This window comes from Protopterus annectens, chromosome 1.part0, assembly GCF_019279795.1.
Source record: "Protopterus annectens isolate FY-2018-M chromosome 1.part0, PAN1.0, whole genome shotgun sequence".
NCBI classification, from domain to species: Eukaryota; Metazoa; Chordata; order Ceratodontiformes; family Protopteridae; genus Protopterus; species Protopterus annectens.
Genome location: NC_056725.1, coordinates 671,460,289 through 671,478,455, shown reverse-complemented (window position 1 = coordinate 671,478,455; position 18,167 = coordinate 671,460,289). Strand labels below are relative to the sequence as shown.

General features: G+C 39.1%; 1 protein-coding gene across 3 annotated transcripts in view; it reads left to right on the top strand.

Moving 5' to 3' along the window:
* PLEKHG2 (pleckstrin homology and RhoGEF domain containing G2) overlaps positions 1 to 18,167 on the top strand; it is a 1,701,404-nt gene that overhangs the window by 392,504 nt on the left and 1,290,733 nt on the right. For 2 of the 3 annotated variants that reach the window (XM_044062076.1, XM_044062085.1), the window contains exon 2: positions 12,803 to 12,877. In XM_044062076.1, the coding sequence (XP_043918011.1) occupies positions 12,829 to 12,877 (49 nt within the window). In that variant the 5' untranslated portion in view covers positions 12,803 to 12,828. Of the gene's footprint in view, positions 1 to 12,802; positions 12,878 to 18,167 lie in introns of those variants that run through there. The other variant, XM_044062066.1, reaches the window with a different exon arrangement.

The window sequence follows — 18,167 nt, the reverse complement described above, 5'->3', positions numbered from 1 at the left end:
CTGCTTAGCTTCCCCCATGCCATCCTCCCTATATGCTATAAACACATATTTCTATTCTTATCCTGTCTCTCTGCAAGCAAGCTGTCATAGAGTGTGTGAGGATTTTTAAAGTTATATTTTTGCTTTTTTCAGTTTCTTTAGTGCATTATTTGACCCACCAACATTATAATTCACTTACAAGGAATCATGCTTTCCTGTTTCCAAATGAACTGCCAGAAACAGTTCTGATTCTTAGGTTCCTCATTTTTCTAAAAAGCAAACCAACTACACTTTGTAAATGGAAACTATAAATTAAAAAAATAGTGCCAGGATAATAAAGTAGATTTGGTGCACGTTTGGTAAACCTGGTTGTTTTTCCACTGAATACAGGCAGGTTAAAAAAAAGTATTTATACAGTGTTGCATACTTTAGATTATTTTCTGCCTGGTAGTTTTAAAAGCCCGAGCTATACAACATGAAGAACATGGACTGTCAGTATTTTGAAACAACCTTTAAGTTGACTGATTGTACACATAAATTCTGTAAACTCTGATTAGTGATATTACTATCTGTGCAAAAATCCTGTTCATTCAGATATAGGTACATTGTCATATTTTAGGAATCTCTGTTTTGGAATATAGAATATTCATGGAAAGCACAATCCCCCAACAAACATACTACTTTTTTACCCTTTGTCATATGTGTCTTTGCAGCAAAGAACAGCACCTACAATGCATCCCAAATTACAGTACAAAAATAAGTGAAGATGGGCAAAATCTTACTTGTCTTTTACAAATCATGGTTGCAGTGAATTGTTTTTCATACAACCATACATGCCTCATTCTCAATCGGGGTCCACTTCCAAATCAAGAACAGCCAAAAAATATCTAAACTAGAGATGTCTAAAAGTAATTTAAAAATCCATTAATGATGCCTGGAACTTCCTAATAGGTACTGTCAAATGAGTAATGTCTAGTCTTTGCACAGCTTTTTTTATTTTCATTTTTCAACAATGACTCCTAAATTTACCAAAAAGGGAGACTGGGAAGGCAGCAAGATGTTGCAACACAAGTGATGCAAATGTGAAGAACCAGTCACAGAAAACACATTTTAAAAAGGCATATCTATTCTTATTCAGTTTTTGTTTGTTATTTTTCTTAGAGGAATGTGTGATGATGAAAAGTATGTATGACTTTTTACATGTAATAGTATGACTATGTAATGCATTACTGTGTCTTTAAGGACTAATTAATCCCATGATGCACTGAGTCTGGTGTCTCAGTTCATATAGAGTTGGAGACATGAGATGCATCTATTAACTTCCTTTCTACTATGCTGCCAGTTTGTGTGTTATTGAGGTTGCTGTCTTACTTTACATGGTGGGGTCTGCGGCTGTCATTTGTAGCAACACAGTACAAGATGACAGGGAAACTGCTGGTACAAATTATGACATGGTGTCAGTAGTGGAACCTTTTTCTCAGAAAATGATGGAAATATGACATTCAGGACAGAAAGAAAAAACAAACAGTTAAGTGAATGTCGATGAGCTCCAAGACAGCCATTTTTTACTGAAATATCTGTTTTACCTCACAAAATAGTCATTTTCACTAAATATCAGCATTTTAGCTCTAAATAATGGAACCAACAAGAACCTTTCAAGTTTATGAAGTCATTTGTCTGGTAATTATGGAAGATGAGGTTTGCCCATAATCAAATTGCAGCTAACTTGTGTAAAAGGACAAATTCAAGGTAAATAAGTTAACTTCCTGCTATGAGCAAAGAAGCGGAAACCATTCACAATTTTCTTTTTCCAAAGCTCAGTGTATTACACGAGTAACAGTTAAGCATGTTGTGCCAACAAGAAATATTATTCATGATAAGACAAACAGTTGCTGACATGTTTAGTGAGATAAAGGAGAGTCTGTTGAAGCTTTTCCAGGTGCTTGTAGGAAATAATTGAAACTATGGGATGAATCAAGCAAAATACAGAATTATGACTGGGCTGGGTAATACTTAAGTGTCTCAAATATTATAGCTAAAGGTAGATTTAACTTTGGAAAAGGTAATGCAGATTGCTAGAGAGGCTGGTTTAACAAAGATACAAAATGCTAATATGAATGCAGCAAACTGTGTGTGGTAAAATACAAAGAAAACTCAGTATAAAGCATCATATTGCTCGAAATAAGCAAAATACGTTTGTGCATGAGAAGCAGAGAGAATGCAAATTTGGCAAATGTAAGGCATGTCATTCACATGCTGGGTCAGAGATGTGTGGTAGGTACACTTGGCAGAAGGTGTATCAAATGCAACAAGATAGGACATTTTGATGTCATTTGTAAACTTATGATATGGAAATAATTAACTAAAACGGGACTGTTCAGAAAGCACTTTTTTGTAGTTCAGTGTCTGCAATGCATAACAAAGAGTCAGTATGGATTGGAACCACAGTAAGATTTAAAACTGACACAGGGATCAGCATTACCATGATGACATGTGCTACTTATAGAACTATTTCAGTGTCTGGAGTTGCATGAAGCAAAAATGGAAATTTGTACCCTGCAGGCAAAATCAACTGCATTGGTAGATCATTAGCCATGTCTGACCAGAAGGGGCTGGATTTATATACTGGAATGTCTGTACATAAATAATCTGACCAGCAGAACTGTGGCATACAAGTTGGGGCAGACTGGCAGAATAAACTAAATTAATGTAGATGTGTTTGGTGAGGTTGTTCTGCTTAACTGTGATCCTGCACAAATAAAACAAAAGTCAGACACTATTCTGTATGCCTGGACCACAGCCTATTTCCACAGCGGCATAACTCACGTGAATGTAAGCTTGTGGTGTAACTGAAAATGTAACTGATTTGACTGAATTGTGGGCTCCATTGGACTCAGTTTTCAAAGAATGGCAGTGCTTGAATATGCATTGCAGTGGCAGTGTTTCAATTTGCACTGAGCTGAACATGTTAAGTGAGGTAACTGGGTTAGTATAATGGTTAAGGTGTTTACCTCACAGACATAAGGTACAGAGGTTAATTCTCACATTTGAAAGTGAAATTGGCTAGGCTAAAAATCACCCACAAATGCAGTAGTCTAGTTACCTATGAACTTGCAAGAAAGCTGTAAGCCAGTAACCCCAGAGGAAACTGCACCTCAGGTGGTTGATGTCAGAATGCTCTCTACATTAGTTACTTAAAGTGGATTTTGGCAGGTATCCCTTGAGAGAGACCGCTAAAAGCTAAGTGTCTTCATTTCTCTGATTGGTAGATTTAGCTTTAAGACCCTGCCAATTGGTGTGATTTCACTGCACAGTGGCACAGCGGATAGTGTTGTTAACTCAAAGCAAAAAATTCCCTGGCTTGATTCTTCACTGGAGTGCTTTCTGTGTGGAGTCTGCATGTTAGAATGGGTTTCCTGTGGGTACTCTGGTTTCCTCCCACATTCCAAAGACATGGCAGTAGGTGGATTGGACACTCTAAATTGGTCATAGGTGTGAGGGTGGTGTAGAAGCACTACCATAGCAGGGTTAGCCACCTGGCGGTGTAACCCTTAGCTGTAGATGATTGTCACTTTTGAAGTGGCACCCTAATCCCATGTGCAAAAATGGGAAAAAGGGGTTGTGGATGGATGGATGGATGGATGGATGGATGGATGGATGGATGGATGGATGGATGGATGGATTTGTTGTGACTTCAACACCAGGAATATTTTGACATGCGATAAGTAATCTGTTGAAAAGCCATGAATGTGCCATGAATGTGTTGTTACTGAAGATATGCTAGGGTTTGGTCTGGATAAATAGACTCAGTACATGACACAGGTGGTAGGGCTACCAACCATCAAAAACTTAGGCCTGAAGCTAAATAGAGGCAAACTCTGTTTTGCCAGGTCAGACATTTAGTATTCCAATCACGGCATAGGTGCTAGTAGAATAAGACCAGCTTGAAGCCAGATCACATTAACAGCAGAGCTAAAGAGTCCGTCCTCTGTCAATAAGCTATGTCAGGCCCTAGGCATGATACATTTCTTGGAGCAATGTGCACCTAATCTGTCCACAGTGCTAGCTCCTCCTGAAATATTTATTAAATAAAGATTTAACCTGGTCATAGGTAAGTGTTCAAGTCCAAGTTGCTGAAAAAGTGAAGCAGATGTTAATGTTTGTTCTGCTGCTTGCCCACTATGCTGTCATGAAATCTGTATCTGTGGATGTTAATACCAGTAGCATTTATACAGGTGCTGCTTTACACCAGAAAGAAATGGACAATTTTGTGATATATTATTTATTTGTTACTACTTTGTAATACTAACTAGTGCTGAACAGAGGTATTCTCAAACTGAAAAAGAGTGTCTTGCCGGAGTGCAAGTATATAAAAAAGTGACTGATACAAGGATGATAAGGTCCTTAGCCAATCAGAGTGCTCCAATTTCTTCCAAGGCTCTATCACAGTTCACTGTCCGAGACAAAGGTGAGAGTCCCATATCTGAACTAGGTTCAAAAGATGCAAAGACTGTCATACATCCAAGCATTGTTAATCAGATTGTGTCTATTCCTGATTCAACAGAGACTGTTCCAATGTGAAGTGCTGGACAGAATTCAAAGTGCTTAATTATATTTCTAATTCAATCCAGTCAGAGCTATTCAAAGTGCTTGTGAAATCAAATGTCTACGTTTTCATAAATACACTCATAGGTTCATAGGTTCATAGGTAGGTACTACGCTATCTGCCTGAGAGCATTTATAAGCCTAGCCAGAGTGTGTCAGCTTTCGCCGCCCCATTGATTAATTAACTGATCCTCTGTCAAGCAGAGCCAATTAAGTTATCCCAGGGGTGTATTTTCTGTTACCCATCCACTCGTCAAGGTTTCTCTTGAAGAGTGTTAGTGAAGGGCTCTGCCTGATGTAATTTGGAATTTTGTTCCAAAGCATGGGAAGTCTCTGTGACAGGAATCTATCCCTCCAGCATGTTCTATTTATTGTTGTGGTGAGGTTTATCTCACTAGAGTGCGTGGCTCGCAGTGACTTGGATTTCTTTAGGTTGAGCATGTCCATCAATTCTGAGTTGGACATGGCTTTGTCAGTCAGGCAGAGATCACCTCGGAGTAAGCGATATGGCACTGAGTACAGCCAGAGTTTTTTTAGTCGGGCAGCATAGGACATAAGCTTGAGGCCAGTAATCCTCTGCGAGGTACTTTTGTGGTCTTTCCAGCTGTTGGAAGTGTCTTGTGAGGTACATCCTAAATGGGGCATTGTACTCTATGATGTGTCTAATGAGTGACGAGTAGAGGGGCACTAGATGTGAACCCTTTAGTAATAAGATGGGCCACATAGAAGGATTTCCTAACTACTTTGGCAATATGATTGTCAGAGGAGAGATTACTATCTACCTTGGTCCCCAGATCTCTTATTACCTCTTCTGTGTTAAGGGGGCTGCCACCTATGTGGTAATTCATGGGTGTTTTGTTTTTCCCAAATGGGATGACTATGCATTTTTTGGCATTTAGCTTGAGGCCATGACTTTGACAGCAGGTGTCCGTCTCAGTAAGGCCCTTTTGGAGGATGTCCGTGTCAGCCGGAGAGTCAATTATGACTCCCAGTATGCAGTCATCGGCAAACTTGGTTAGCCATAGTCCTCCTGTGTTTGCCTGTACTTCTGAGAAGTACATGCTGAACAGTAGGGGTCCCAGGACTGAGCCTTGTGGGACACCACTTCTGACTGGTTTAGAGTTGGACCTGGAGCCCTCTATTCTTACTGTGTGAGTTCTGTCTGTAAGCCAGTTGGCAACCCATCTCGTGACGTATGGGTTTATGTTCAGGCTGGTGAGTTTTTCTGTAATACCTAAGTGGGGAATGATGTTGAAAGCCTTGTTGAGGTCAAGGTAGGCTGTGTGAACAACCTTTCCCTCGTCTATGGCCTTGGTGACTGTCTCAAAGAAGTCAACCAGGTTTAGTAGGCATGCTCTGCCCTTGACAAAGCTTTACTGGGTTGGTTCAAGTGTTTGGAGGTTCCCAATGTCTGTTAATGAGTTCCATGATGATGCGTTCCATAGCCTTGCAGACCAGGATAGTCAGGCTTATGGGGTGATAGTTACCAGGGTCAGTTGTGGTCCCTCCTTTGTGGAGAGGAATAACCATTGCTGTGCACCATTATATGAGCACGTAGCCTGTGGAGAGGCTGAGGTTGAACAGCATGTTTAGGTTGGGGGTTGGTTTGTTCTGTAGTTCATGCAAGAAGCAGCCTGGGACACCATCTGGTCCCATTAACGCTGTGTTTTTGGCTTTTGAAAGGGCTGTTTTCATGTGTGCGTCTGTGATTTTTGGGACACTACACTTTTCCATTATTGTTGTGGGCCCTTTTGGAGGTGAGAGGGGGGTGAAATGTACACTGAATCTGTCTGCCAGGATGTTGGCAATATCAGTAGGTTCAGTATATTTTGTGCTATTTTGCACTAGTTCAGTGCATATCTGCGAGTTGTCACTTAGATTCTTAACATAGCTAAAGAAGGCTTTGTGGTTGTCTTTTGAATCTTTGGCTATTTTTCTTTTGATGTTAGCCTTGGATGATTTCATGAGGGACCTTAGTTTCTTACTGATACTGATCAGGGATGTCTTTCCTTCTTGGGATTTGCTTTTTTCTGAACTAGTTTCCTCCTTCTGTTGTATAGCCAGTTTATTGCAGGGGTCCACCAAACTGGTTTCCTTCTCTTAGAGGAGTGAGTCTTCGTTTTGCTAGGGATGGCACGGTCCATGTATACTTGTAGGTGCTCATAGAGTGCATTTGTAATGATTTCTGCATATTGGGCAGTGTTATTCTTTAGCGTGGGGGCTGTGAAACTTACCACCTCTGTCTTAAGTAAGGTGAAGTTTGCTTTAGAAAAGTTTTTACTGTGGTTTCGTTAGTTGGGGGTGGGGGTGGGGTGTGGACATCCAGAGTGATTAGTTTATGGTCTGATCTAACCAGTGACTGGTTGACCTCTGGTGTGGAACACCTGTCCCCCATGTTGGTGATGACCAGGTCCAATATGTTTTCACCACTGGTAGGGTAGTTTACCAGCTGATCCAGGGCATTTGAGTTGATGAATTCCAGGAAGCACTGGGCCTGGGAATTTGTACTCTAGAAGTTTTCCCAGTGAATGGTAGGGTAGTTGAAATCACCCAATATCAGGGTGTTTGGCAGGACCTTCATGCTTTCCAGTGTCTCCAGAAAGGTGGAGTGGTGGTCCTGGGTCATGGAGGGTGATCTGTAGCAGGCCACAATTTGCATTGCAGATTTGTCCAATGTTAGTTGCACATGGATGATCTCAGAGGTATCATGCTGCGCCACTAACCTGGAGGTGTAGGTATCCTTGATGAATATGGATATACCCCCCTCCTTTTGTGATTCAGTCCATGTTCTGTGGCCGAAACGTGTGGTATGAGTTGTAGCCCAGTAGTGCTGGGGTGCTCTCTGGAGTCTTGAACCAGGTTTCAGTTACTGCACAGATGTCAACCTTCTATATAAACTGAGCAGTGCTTTGAGCGCGTGCATTTTGAGATTTAAACTCCTGACGTTGAGTAGCATAACCCTCAGTTTTTTGTTACTTGTGCTGTTTACGGAGGTGGGTTAGACTTTTGAGCCTTGCCTAAAAAAGGCACTATGGGGCAGCAAGAGCCTTGGCCAGTATTCGAAAGCCTAGGGGTGACAGGTGCAAGCCGTCTCTTGTGAAGCAACGCGGCTAGTTGAGCATGTCATCCCAGGCTGACAGACACTGGATCCCCTTTGAATGACACCAGAAGCTTAGCCAGTTATTGAAATTGATCATTCTTTCTTTATACTGAGGTATCATTCTTGGTGAGGGCAGGATGCTACTCAGGGTCAGGGTCATACCAGCCTGGGCTGCATGATCAGAGAGCTCTTCCATGTCTCTTTTTATGTAGTCCAGGGAGGTACGTCTCAGGTCATTCACACCAACATGAACAATGACAGAGTCATATTTGTACTTGTTCTGGAGTGACCTGAGTGCTTGTGTTATGTGGCGGATTCTGGCTCCCAACAGACAGCTAACAATAACCTTCTGCTTGTCCAGTCTAGTGAGTGGGACGTCAGTGTGCCTGACTATAGCGTCACCTATTACTAGTGTGTTAGGTATGTTATTTCGCCGTAAGGGTTGTGATTGTGCGGCACACTGATTTTGTGCTTTATGTGTTGTCTGGTTTGTGACGGAAAGTGCAGGTTGTTTGGGTGTCTGCTTTGGAGGTCTCTGATGCTTTTGCAGGTTTTTATTTAGAGCCTCTGAGTGTGATTTTGTATATTTATCTGTACTTTTTGCTGGTTCTGTTTTAGTAGGTCTGTCTGCGGCTGGAGGTGTGGTGCAAGTGTTAACCTTCTCCTCTTGACTGTCTGTTCCAGTCTTGGGTGGAGACAGCTTAGCTTCCAGTTTGGCTGTATAAGTGCATCTCTCGCATATGTTAGTGTTTTGTGGTAGGAGGAGAGGGATGTCTGTGTACATCAGGCAATTGTAACATTGCCTCAGTATACCCAGATTCACCAGCTGGACTGGAGAATGCACCTGAAGTTGCCCTTTTGTCATGCCTGAATAGTAGGGTGAGCTGCTTAGTCGCTTGGTTGGTGAGGGGTGAATAAAGAGCCTTGCCCAGCTGGGCAATCAGTGTCAGGGTATATTAGTACTTGCTATTAGGTCTGAGCAAGTGCTGGGCTGTAAGATGCTTTTTGAGTGCTTAGGTTGAGAGTTAGTCTAGTTTCAAGGGAAAAAACTGAAGAGGAGACTTAGTGGAGCCGGGAATAATTTAACTGTAGCTAAACGGCACTGCCCAGTGTGCAAAACTGTGCAAACATGGTTTTTATAGTAGGGAAATGAAAAAGATAGAAATTAGCCCAAAATGGCCAATAAACTACTAACTTCTGGGCTGGAACCACTCCTCCAGGGACAGACAGGTTGCTCAAAGCTCCCCTCTCTCACAGGAGAACAGAAAAAGTTCCTTTTATCCAAGTAAGGTATGGGCAACTCAGAAACTAGTATCACAGCCCTGAATTGAGAACTAGCCTGAAAACTAGACTATATTAGTTTAGAAAGGCGGGAAACAAGGAATTATTTATTTATTTTTTTTTTGAAAAGATAAGGCAAAAACAGTAAAAAATACACTTAAAACAGCTTTAAATGACTACAAACAATCAGAAAAGTCTATCACGCTTTATTGTGTAGCCTACAACAGTTAAACAAATTATTTAAACAAAAAAAAACAGCTTTTTAAAAGTGCAGGCAATCAAATAAGTACAATATGTAAAAAAAAACAAGCTTTTAAATCACAATAAACGCTGGAAAATCTGTGTTTAGGCAGAAAACAGTTAAGTACAGCAAGAAAGTACAGAAAACTTATACTTAATCACTCCAAAGTCTCTCTTCTAAGCTAGAAGGCTTGTATCAGTTTAAGGCTTTCTAGTGCTACCCAGTAGGTTATTTATAGGAAAGATGGGAAACAAGCGCAGATGTTGTCTTTTAAACCAGAAAGTTGAAAGAGATGGTCAAACTGTCCAAATGGTCAATAAACTACAATTTCTGGGCCAAGAACCTCTCCTCTCGTGGTAGACAGGCTACCTAGTGCTTACTACTCCCACTGATAAGCTAGAAGGCTTCCCTCCAACACAGAAAGGCTTGGGGGGCACAGAAGCTTACTAACAATCCTGGATACAGCAACTCTGTATCTGGACTAGGCTAGTTATAGGAAAGGCGGGAAACAGGCACAAGTGCGGCTTTCAAACCAGAAAGTTGAAAGAGATGGAAAAAACTGCTCAAAAAGCCAATTGCTACAATTTCTGGGCCAGGGACCACTCATTTTGTGGTAGATAGGCTACCTGATGCTTATCACTCCCACTGATAAGCTAGAAGGCTTCCCCACAACACAGAAAGGCTTGGGGGGCTCAGAAGCTTACAAAGAGTCCTGGATACAGCAAATCTGTACCTGGACTAGACTAGTAACAGGAAAGGCAGGAAACAAGTGCAAACACAGACTTTTAAATCAGAAGGTTAAAAGAGATGGAAAAGCTTCCCAAACGGCCAATAAACTATAATTTCTGGGCCAGAAACCACTCCTCCTGTGGTAGATAGGTTACCCAGTGCTTACCACTCCCACTGATAAGCTAGAAGGCTTCTCTTCACACAGAAGGTCTTGTGGGGGGGCTCAGAAGCTTACCAACAGTCCTGGATACAGCAAATCTGTACCTGGACTACACTAGTCATAGGAGAGGCAGGGACCAAACGCAAAACGAGCTTTTAACCAGAAAGAAAGAGATGGAAAAACTGCCCAAATGGCCAATGAAGTACAGTTTCAGAGCCAAAACCCACTCTTTCCATGGTAGATAGGCTGCCTAGTGCTTACCACTCCCACTGATAAGCTAGAAGGCTTCCCTCCAACACAGAAAGGCTTGGAGGGCTCAGAAGCTTACCAACAGTCCTAGATACAGCAAGTCTGTATACGGACTTGACTAGTTACAGGAAAGGCAGGAAACAAAGCTTAGAATTTTTTTTTGTTACAGAAAAGCAGCTTAAACAGCAGTAAATACAATTGAAATTGTAGTGCAGGCCAGCACACCCAAGTGTGTAGCAACACTATGGCAAATACAGTTCAAATAAATGCAATTAAATTAACAAATGACTAAAAAACAAGTGCAGAATACAGTAAATAAGAAGGCTACTAACAAGCAGTAATAAGTGCAGAGTAAGAGCGACTGAACAGATAACAGCACGCAGAAGAGCAACTAAGATACTAAGACAGTTACAGTAAGAGTAGCTGAATAATATATATATATATATATATATATATATATATATATATATATATATATATATATATATATATATATATATATTTTTTTTTTTTTGTTTGTTTGTTTTTGAGGGAGGGAACAGAGTAGGATTAAGAGGCTACAGGGGTTGTCCTTCCCAAATGCTCTCTTTGTACACAGTAGGAGTGCCTGAAATCAGAATATGACCCCACTGCCCTCAGTTGAGTGAGCAAATGAGATGGGCCCAGAAGGAGTATCCAAATACAAATCTACAAGAGGGGCGGCAATTTCAAAGCCACCAACATTAACACCAAAACAAGAACAGGGAGGGTGGGTAGGGAACTAGCTGTAGAGAGACCGCCACAACTTCAGTTGAGTTAATATTCAGTGAAAAACACAAACAAATTAAATACAGTACTATATGCAAAAGAGCAGATAAAAGTGTACTTAAATTCACTTATGCTTCCAGCTGATTTCAGGTAGATGTTAGCCGGCCAAAGCTCTGATATCAAGCAGAGATAACTCAAAATGTACCACTTATATAAGGCAAGACAGGATGTCAGTGATGAGCTGAAACTACCCCCCACTGCTATCAATGGCTACACAGAAATTCTAAAAAGTACTCTGTAGAGAGAGAGCCACAACTTCAGATGAGTTAATATTCAGTGAAAAAACACAAATAAATAAATTAAATACAGTACTATATGCAAAAGAGCAGATAAAAGTGTACTTAAATTCACTTATACGTCCAGCTGATTTCAGGTAGATGTTAGCTGGCCAAAGCTGTGATATTAAGCTCTCAAATATGATGAGTATATACGTGGCTTATTTTCTTGCATATAAATAATCATTTTATAACAGTTAAGATCTGCTTAGATACCTCAGTTTCTGCTATTAGAATATTGCTTGATGAAATGTGCAGAAAGGTTTATAGTGCATTTGTACAGCTAAATAGCATTGAATGGTCTTAAAATTTGCTTTGCACAAAGCTTAGACATATAGTACAGGTTTAGAAAGTGTTTTTTCACTCTGTGGGGGGTAACTAAGTAGTGTATGCAGCTTTCTGCATGTGTATACTATGACTATGTAATGCATTGCTTTGTCTTTAAGAATTATTACTTCCCATAATGCATTGAATCTTCTGTGTCAATGGGTGTAGAACTGAAGATGCGAGGTGAAGCTATTAACTGCTTTTCTACTATCCAGCCATTTTGTGTTCTGTTGCACTTTCTAATTCATGTTCAAATACTGGTGAGTGTCTCTGATATTTTGATAGAAGGGTTGTATTGCAATTGTAGGTCTGTGCTGTAACAAGAAAAACTTGACAAGAATCTGCATAGTTTTGATGAATTATAATTTCACTGAATTGTCCCATTTTGGAATAAGTGATTGCATTCCATGTTTTTATAGCTGTGCCAAACGATTTTAGTCTTTTGCATATTTTTGGAAAAATTGCAAACTTTAATTCCATGCACAAGTTCATTTCACAATTCATATTTACTAATTAAGGCTATTGACAAAAACAATTTGTGCGTGGTTAGCAATGCCAGTAATTTGGCTTGTTTCGATGATTTATAAGCCACTGCAAAAGATTTTTATTCATATAAAAAAGGAAAAGCAAACTCATAATTTCTGGTTTAGATTCTCTCAGCATACCTTTCAATTGTCCAGATTTTCGCAACATGTCCACATTTTTGCCTCATATTTTTGGTATGTTCCTCATAAAATTGATGGTTTTCTGGCAAATTACTGAGGACTGGCTTCATATCCTTCAACAAAATACAGCTAACATAAATCTTATTACTCTAGCAACTTTCTAAGTTTATAAGAACAATGTTTAAAATCTGTCCCTATTTTTTGGGCCTTTGTCCTCCCATTATTTTAGGCTTTGTCCAGATTTTTGCACTAAGAGGTTGAGAGGTATGTCTGTCAGTAAATAGCTTACCTCGCTGTTAGAATATTTTATGATGAGTTTTGTAAAGAAAATGTGTAAATCATTCAGCAGCATTCTAATAATATGTTCTTTGTTATGCTTTACAGGATATTCTGATTCAGATCGGCTCACAATGCCTGAAGGAGCCCGCCGGGTGAGGGACAAAAAGCAAAACAAGCAAGGTAATATCTGCAGTTCTGTCATGTCTCTCATTTCAGTCTTCTTTCTGTTTATTATTATTATTATTATTTGTTTACTTTTTTGTTATTTGCTTTTAATTTTTTGAATGTCTGCTGTGTTTAAAGAGTAGCTTTTAAAGTTATGTACTACACATTAATTGTCAAATACAATATGGTTCTTCATTTACGGCACTTAAGACATTGTAGTCATCCTTATTGTCATGGCTTCAAAGAGTTATACTGAAATGATGGATTCAGGGGTGTAACTAAGATTTTTAGAACTGTGCATCAGCTTCTAGACTGTAGAAGACCCCTTTCCTGCTGTGTGTGCCTTCCTTCCTTCCACACCCAATAGTGTTTCTGGACTACATACCTTTTCAATAATTGAAATTGCTGAAATGATGGGATTAAGTAAAAGGCAATTTAGGCAGCCCAGAATTCTGGGGGGAAAAAGTTGCTAAACAAGATGGAAAGGTTACTAAAATCATGGAAATTATTAAAATTAATTAAAATTATTTATTCTTGTATTTTGTTACTTTTTGTGTCCCTTCCTAAAGAATGCTTTGTCAGCCACTTACCATCATTCTGTGAAACGCAAATATTCCTGGTACCTACCTTGAAATGTCTTTATATCTTCAGATTCTTTGCTCATGTGCACATACAATTTTATACTTTTTAACTTGGATTCTGTGGTTCTCTTGAGATAAAACTTTGCAACAGCACTGGCGATACTATTTCCATATTAATAGATTTGTGTTTAACTCATGTTCGTTATATTTCATACTAGCCAGTATAAAAATGTATGTTACATTTTTAAAACTGTAGGAAAGTGCCTAAATCACATTTGAAAGTAGTGTTCTCTTTTAGGTACAAGTATCTATACTGCCTTATTTATAGACATCATAGTCTGTAAGACCAGAGAACATACTGTATGTCTTTTAAAAAGGCTTCATTAACAATGCCAGGATTCACAGACATGATACACACCTCAAAGGGTTAGGACACAGAAAACAATGGGACAGTATATGCTATATATCTGATTTATATACACAAGGCCTGCAGAAGTGACATAGTTCTGCAGTTAAAGATGAAAAGCTCATGGAAAATGTATAAATAAATGAGTAATCTAGTATAAAAAAGATTCACTCATTCATTTTCTGATTCTCACCTTAATTAATCCACCATGGACAACAGACACCCGGATATGTATCTAGTCTTTGACTGGAAGTTTGTCCATTTCAGGATGCTCACATACACACACACACACACTCACACACACACACACACACACACACACACACACATACACACACACACACACACGCCCGCACACACTTAGACACCTGCAGTCAAATATGCACAAGAACACATATACCACATGTGAACATAGGCATGTGTGCTTGTGTCCACGCACATGTTCGCAAACACACACACAAATACACATACACTCATACATAGACAGTCAGTCATAGATGCAGACACACACACACACACACACACACACACACACACACACACACACACACACACACACACACACACACACACACACACACAATTGTGTATCAGACAACACACAGACCACCCTTCCAAAACATACACTGACACACCTACCCTGTCACTCAATGAACTGTGTATTTATACAGAGAATGATCCCAGATAAAGTATCATGCGTACTGAGTAGGGAAATGCTGGTTATAACCTTCCATGGTATGTCACCAAAAACTGATTGCCCTCTTTGTTGTGACATCAGAAGTTTACTACCAACTGTGGCATGCCATCATGTATTCTAAAACCCTTTAAACCCACTATGCTTCTATTATTTGCTAAAAAATAAAGGAAAAGTTCACACATTGCATATGTGTCTGTGTTTTGTGTGTGCAACACTAAGTGTCTGCCAGCCATCTAAAAAAATGCAAGTTTGGCACAGAGGATTAAAATTATGCTAGATGTGTTTATATTTGTACCTGACTGAGGCATAAGCATTGCCTTGCCTATCTAATGTACAATATTTTGCTACATAATGGTAGGAGTACACTGCTCCACACACACACACACACACACAGACATATATATATATATATATATATATATATATATATATATATCTATATATAGATATATATATATATATATATATATATATATATATATATATATATATATAGATATATATATAGATATATATACATACATACGTAGGATGGACAGAGTAATGCATTGTGTACCCTTTCCTTACACTGTCATACAAATATTTATTTAACGACACAGGGGCTGGTTAAAGGGGGGGACATGTTGTGGTTTGAACCAGAAACATTTCCACCATTGCTAATAATTCACAAGTGTTTATTATTTGTAGACCCCTATTCAGAATTGCAGTAAGCAGACCTCCCACTGATCATAACCTTTTTATGAGCAGTTCTTTCTCTATTGTGCCAGTGGAAGTATGAGACGAGTGTTGACAATGCTGACATTGAGGAAATGCTTTCTGTGCTGAGTTATGCACTGACTGCAGTAGGTATTCAACCACCTGCATTATTCAGACATTCATATTTATTTATTTGCATTTATTTTTCATTTGTTAATAGGATAAGTACTCAGGTCTGGCAACCATTTTCAGTCACTATCAAAGAATACAGATAATTATAATATGTACAACAAGTATGTACAGTGACATGTATTTATAGTACAGTATAGTGTATAATGACATATTAAATACATTAAGCACTAATCACTGTATTGCAGTTTTAGTAACAATGTTAAATTATGTTTTTGCTATTGGACTTTAGGCAATCTTTACAAAGAGAAAAACTTTTGATAAATTAAGGAAGAGGTATGGTTGGCAACTGAAGCATTTATTCTAGGTAGAATTCATCTGAAACTATGTTAGTGAAGCTTAGAATATATTTGTGCCTCACATAGTAGCCTTATAAACATGGTGTACACCATGAATAGCAATTATACCAGCAATGTCCAACTGCACTGATTAAATAGTACATATATAAGCTGGATGGCATGCAGCTGGCTGTTTCATGAAGAACTACACTGTTTCAATATGCACATATATCCCTTTCACTATCTTCCCACTGACACAATGCAAAGGTATGTGGCTTTGGTTATGTGCATGTGTATCCTGTATAGTAAAGACTGCACTACAGCTGTTCCATCTTCATTATTTCCTGCCCCATTCCTCATTACAGACAGTTCATGGGGTAGTGCTTGATGCACCACTGTAGTACATGGCACACATCAGTGCTGCTCAGAATGTGATGCAGCCCTTTCGGTGCTCGCTGAGATCATATGGAATGAAGGGAGATTATGGAAATGGATATTGCAGCACTGATTAACTCTTCACTCATGTCACATGCATTTTGTTCGATATCTTTCATTCCAACTAGTTTTCTAAATAATGTGTTCAAAATCTTTAAATGCATTGTACAAGCTTCTGGTCTTACTTCCGAATTCATCTCTTTGTATTCTTACCATATGTGGTTTTCAGTCAGCTTGTGAGATATGGGAGAATTGACTGTATCAATCTGTAGACCCTCCACATTGTTTAGAAGCATTACTGTGCAGGTCTAGCTAGTGGGATTCATACTTCTGCATGGGAGTGTTATAGTCCATGGTGGTGGCTATAGAAATGGGCTGCTTGATACACTTCCCTAGCAGGAAACTTGCATAGGACAGAATATATAGACATTCATACCACACAAGTTCTGTTCTGGACCAGTGCTGCAGAGGCATAAGTGTGCAATGCAATACTGCATTCATGCATATCTGTTTTAGTGATGGGAATTCAAGCAGAGTGAAGCAGGACCACTTCAGCTTGCACATGTTGCTGATGTAGAAAAGTTGTGCTGTGTGTGTATGTGTATATGAGTGTAGGCAGATGGAAGTATGCCTGTGTGTCACTTTAGCACCAAAGGGTGTTGATAACTGAATTCCTTTTGTGACTCAGTGTGTGTGCATTTGTATCTATTGGTGGCTTCCTGCTAGTTAAAGAGTTCAACTGGGCAGTTGTTTCAGCTGCTCAGTGGAGCATTTCATAGTCATGCAACTTGATGGGTAACTACGTTTTTCCCTTATGGGTTTGTAAATGACAGGGATTTGCTGAGTGGCACATCAGTATAGGGCGAGGTGCATATATTTTTATGGATACTGGAGATATATGCATATACAAATCTCTTTTATACTTTATTGAATAATGTACTGAAATGCATGTATTTACAGTTTAATAAAACACCCCTCCATTCTTTATTCATTTTCAGTAATAGTTTATGTTTATTATAACTGATCTTTTTGGAACTTTTTAGTTTTGATCATATTAGTACTCACATTCAAACGTGTTAATATGCAGTCCCCATGTTCTCTAACTAGCTGTGTGCCAGTTTCCTCTTCAACCTTCTTAAATACCCCTCAACCTTTCTCCCCCTTTTGTAACTAATTCTATTCCACCCCCTAGGTTGTTCATCCTCCATACCCATTAAGCTTTACACCTCGTTGCCTCTGTTGTGTAACGTCAGGTGTTTCTCACATATATCCTTCCTTGTGTTATAATTCTCTCCCTACACCTTAATGCCTATTTTCACTTCCAGATACATCAAAAATAAATATTTTGTATTTATTATAACATTTTCCCCTGTGCATTGTATGCCCCATATTTTAAAAAAGAAGTTCAAAAACATGAAAAGCATATGTGAAAATTAACATCATTGTTTGAACATTTTTTTTTTTAATTTGCAAAGGGATTAACTTATTGCTGCACAATACCTGTTGTATTTGAAGGAACATATTCTGTTATTTGTTATACTATCAAAATTTTGTATATTTATGTTTATCTATATATGTTTCTTATAGCTACAAGACTGGGTTTTATTTTCTTTGTTTTTGTTTTATTATATTTCCAGTATTCATATAATTATGTTCATTTTGAAAAGAGGAGTGTCAACGACAATATGTTCAACCTAACCAACTCTGTCCTTCTTGCCATGGTATCTACCTTGCCTGGCCATCTATCCAGCAGCATTCTTATTTTTCTCAGTATTTCTTCTAAATGCATCTCCCTGATCTGTCTCTGTATGATGTGCCATAATTCCAAAGTCTCTGCTACAGGGCAGGCTGACTCGAACCTTCCAGGGGTGACTCAAGCCCTCCCTCCTCTTTCTTCCTCACCATGATTATCAGAGGTTTCTGCAGATAGGATTAATGTGAAGACCCTTCTGCAAAGTTTCTAAATAATGCTATAATGACTTACTTTCAGCGAATGTACCATGCAGCCATCTGAATAAAAAAA